This window comes from Colobus angolensis, unplaced genomic scaffold, assembly GCF_000951035.1.
Source record: "Colobus angolensis palliatus isolate OR3802 unplaced genomic scaffold, Cang.pa_1.0 Scaffold19, whole genome shotgun sequence".
Taxonomy (NCBI): Eukaryota; Metazoa; Chordata; class Mammalia; order Primates; family Cercopithecidae; genus Colobus; species Colobus angolensis.
In genome coordinates, this window is record NW_012115043.1 from 5,362,198 (window position 1) to 5,366,273 (window position 4,076).

General features: G+C 37.6%; 1 protein-coding gene across 6 annotated transcripts in view; it reads right to left on the bottom strand.

Annotated features, from left to right (window-relative positions):
• Positions 1-1,321: 1,321 nt before the first annotated feature.
• Positions 1,322-4,076, bottom strand: part of RAB11A (RAB11A, member RAS oncogene family) — a 19,503-nt gene continuing 16,748 nt past the window's right edge. For 5 of the 6 annotated variants that reach the window (XM_011940377.1, XM_011940376.1, XM_011940375.1 and 2 more), the window contains one exon: positions 1,322-1,706. In XM_011940377.1, coding sequence (XP_011795767.1) covers positions 1,567-1,706 — 140 coding nt within the window. In that variant the 3' untranslated portion in view covers positions 1,322-1,566. The remainder of the gene's footprint in view (positions 1,707-4,076) is intronic. The other variant, XM_011940378.1, reaches the window with a different exon arrangement.

Genomic DNA, 4,076 nt, shown 5'->3' on the forward strand with positions numbered 1-4,076 from the left:
AAAAAAAAAAAATTCAAATTACAGAGCATGCATAAAATACAAAGTAGCAATTTACAAATAGATAATATTATCTTCATAACCAATACACTAAAATAATAAAATGGCTATAGAAGAAAACCAAAATGACTGACTACAGCAATGCCTTCCGTGTGCCCCACACATCATGAGCACTGCAAGAGACAAAAGATTAACTATGAAATATAGTAATCTAAGCAAGCCCATACATACATATTTTGGGGGATTTCCCACCATCCTGAATAGTATCACTGCAGTTGACACACCACTTCCAGGAAACTGCAGAGTTAGTGCTTAGTATTATCCACGAGAAAGCAAAACTAAATATTAGTGTGCACATTTCTGAATGAGAAACTAATTGCTTCATTGATTTCAACAATGTAGTGGAAGAAAACTATTTCAGGTCTCTACAATGCCTAAAATGCATTCTATTTAAACTCAAGGTACTATTTCATTTTACATACTAAAAGAATACATGCCTTTAAGTGGTACCACTTGAGCAAAAATTAACCTCTCACTGTATTCTTCAGACATATTGAAACCAAAGATTTAACTGGACTATATTCCATAATATACTGCAAAACTCAAATATTAGCATTGTTAAAATAATTATCCATGCCTGCTGGTGGATATGGTGATAAAACTAGGTTGCATTTCACTTACTGGAAGGTTTTAAGACAAAATTAACACTTCAAAATTTGACACTACCAGCATTAAACCAGTTATTGCCTGAGCAATAAAAGGCCACATAATCTACTGTTTGGAAATTATTATAGATCATTTAAATCTTTTGGGCTGCCTGATCATTGCAACAGAGGCACCCGAGATGGAATTCCACAAGTCCCTCCAGTTCCCAGCCTGCCAGGCAGCACTGTTTAACTTACGGCCCCATGACCATACTACTAATGAAACCGTAACAATCTTTTGTGTTTACTAAGAGAATTCTCCAGAAAAAGTGCCCCCCTCTCTAATCAACTTTGATGCTTACAAAAATTAAAAAACAAAATTTATTCAACTACATAAACCTATTAAGGCATTTTAGAAATTCATGTCCAGATAATGGAAAATTTTCAAGCTCTCAAAATCCTGCTATGTTTATAGGGCAATTCTTATATTTGTGGACATATACATTGCACTGAGAGAAGAGTGTATTACCGATAAGCTGCTCTGTGGCAAAATGGTAGCTTATTTCTAAGGTCTTCTTAGTTTGATTTGATCAAGACCAATAGGTCTGAGCTTCAAGTGATCAAGTTCTATTATGTCCTACATACAGTGACAGGCTTCCATGATAAAAAGTAAACAATAATTGAGGAATCCAAACATTCAGTTTATTAAACTAAGGCTAGTGAAGCCATAGCATGAAAAAAAGCTGCAGTCATTCGGGACAAGTGGATGATTTTATAAAGCTAAAATCAAAAGACTTAGGACATGGAAAAATTCATAAGTATGAAGTAATAAAACACAAAAGTGACACAAGAATTACAAATATATTTAAATCTCAGACCTGGGAAATGGACTATACACAGCCTTCTAGGGGAGAAGAGAAATGCCTTAGATGTTCTGACAGCACTGCACCTTTGGCTTGTTTTCAGTGGTTGGTGGAACATGAATAGGAACCACATTGTTGCTTGGAGACATGTCATTTTCACGTCTGTCTGACATTTGCTTCTGAGAAACAATGCGGTAAATCTCTGGAGGAAAAAAGAAACCACAATACTTAGTGTGAATAAACCTATCATAGTTAGGATAAAAGATACATAGAGGTAGGAGATATATTTGCATCAAAGACCATAAGGAAACTGAACAGAGAATATATAAATTTAAAGTTTTATTTTCAAACAGTCACTGATTAGATTCAACCCTTTAACAACTGCCCTTGGGGTAAGAACAGAAACAAAGGTTTTTCCATTTCAGAGGGAAAGGTTCAGTAGTCAAATAAATCTCTGTTTAAAGAGACCTTAAAAAGGTCAACCAGGCCAGGCACATCACCTGAGGTCAGTAGTTCAAGACCAGCCTGACCAACATGGTGAAACCCTGTCTCTTTAAAAATACAAAAATTAGTCAGGCATGATGGCGGGTGCCTGTAATCCCAGCTACTCGGGAGGCTGAGGCAGGAGAATCACTTGAACCCGGGAGGCAGAGGTTGTGGTGAGCCGAGATCGCACTACTGCACTCCAGCCTGGGCAACAGAGCAAGACTCCGTCTCAATAAATAAATAAATAAAAGAGGTAAAGCAATAGGATTACATAGTTTATGGACTTAAGGATTCGAAGTAAACCATAAGAGTATTTTCAGTCTACCTTTACCCCAAAAAACAAAACAAAAAAACACACAAAAAAATTGCCTACACACAATGACATTGTACCACACAAAAAAATAAATTTGCACTATCAGACGCATTCAGTAGAGTACAACTTAATAAACATGCTAAAATCCCAATGGATTCTTGGAAGGGCAAAAAAGATAATGTGTTTATCAGTGACCTCCTGAACAAAACTTAAATTGTAATTAAAGAATGATACAAAACAGGCAACTTAAGATGTTATATGTAAACTCTATTTTTCTTTCATGACACTTATCAAAAATAATTTAGTGTCTGCCTTTTTCATTAAATGTTAAACTCTGTAAGGATCAAAACCGTGTCTGCCTTACTACTGTACTGCAACATATAATATGTGTTGTGATAAATAACTACATGAATGTCACTAAATTCCTCCACAATAAGTATCTGTACGTAACACATTTGGTCTTATACTGCACTGCCTAAAAGTTGTTCCCTCTGACTAGATTATAAAGTCCTTAAGAACAGAGAATGTACCTTATTTTTGTTTACTCTCCCAGTTGTCCCTCCAAAAAAACTACTCTCAAAAAGCAAGATAATTCTAAAAATGTGTCAAATTAACACAATTAGCCTCCTAATATGATGTACTAGGAAAGACACAATGTATTCCTATGAAGGACACCATGTATTCCTGCCAAAAATATTTAAAACTAATTTAATCATGAGGAAATAATGAGATAAATCCAGACTGAGATGGGGATAAATGTTCTACATTTGTGCTATCCAACAGAGTAGCCACCTATTTTAATTAAATAAAATTTAAAATCCAATTCTTCATCTAACTAGCCATATTTCAAGCACTCAATAGTAACCTGTGGCTACTCTATTCAACATCTCAGATAGAAAACAAATCCATCTGTTGAGGCTCAGAAACCCATACTCCAAAATGGCACTTTGATATGCTGAACTAAAGAAGTCTCAAGATCTCTCTGACCTTCTCCCACTCCTCATCCTCTCTCCCCAGCACAGGATGAAGCTGAAGTTCCTTCACCTGCCTGAGATCCAGACCCACCAAAAGGAACAATTGTTTTTTCTTCCCCTCCCTGTAAGACCAAGAATGTAACCACATTTAAACAGACTCTTTCACCAGACAATGTACCAATTAATTTCTGTCCACTGATCCATTCATCCTCCCTAGTAATCCCCTCAACAGAATTCCTTTTCTCCTCCTTCCCATAACCTGTTTTGCCAGAATGGCATAAGCTTCTGAATGCCATCAAGAGGTGGGTCATCTCTCTGGTTCTGCCCGTGTACATGTTAATAAATTTCGTATGCCTTTTCTCCAATTAATCTGCCTTTTGTGAGTTGATTTTCCAGCAAACTTTCAGAGGTTTCTATTTAGTTCTCCTACAAAAGAAATGTAAAGGATATAAAAATGATACAGCAGGATTCTTTTTCTTCCTAACCTCTACCTATTGTTTGGACCTTGTGAGAGGTCCAAAGCACGGCCAGGTGTGGTGGCTCACGCCTGTAATCCCAGCACTTTGGGAGGCCAAGGCGGGCAGATCATGAGGTCACGAAATCGAGACCATCCTGGCGTAACACAGTGAAACCCCGTCTCTACCAAAAATACAAAAAAATTAGCCGGGCATGGTGGCGGGCGCCTGTAGTCCCAGCTTCTCCAGAGGCTGAGGAAGGAGAATGGTGTGAACCCGGGAGGCGGCAGAGCTTGCAGTGAGCCACTGCACTCCAGCCTGGGCAACAGAGCAAGACTCCGTCT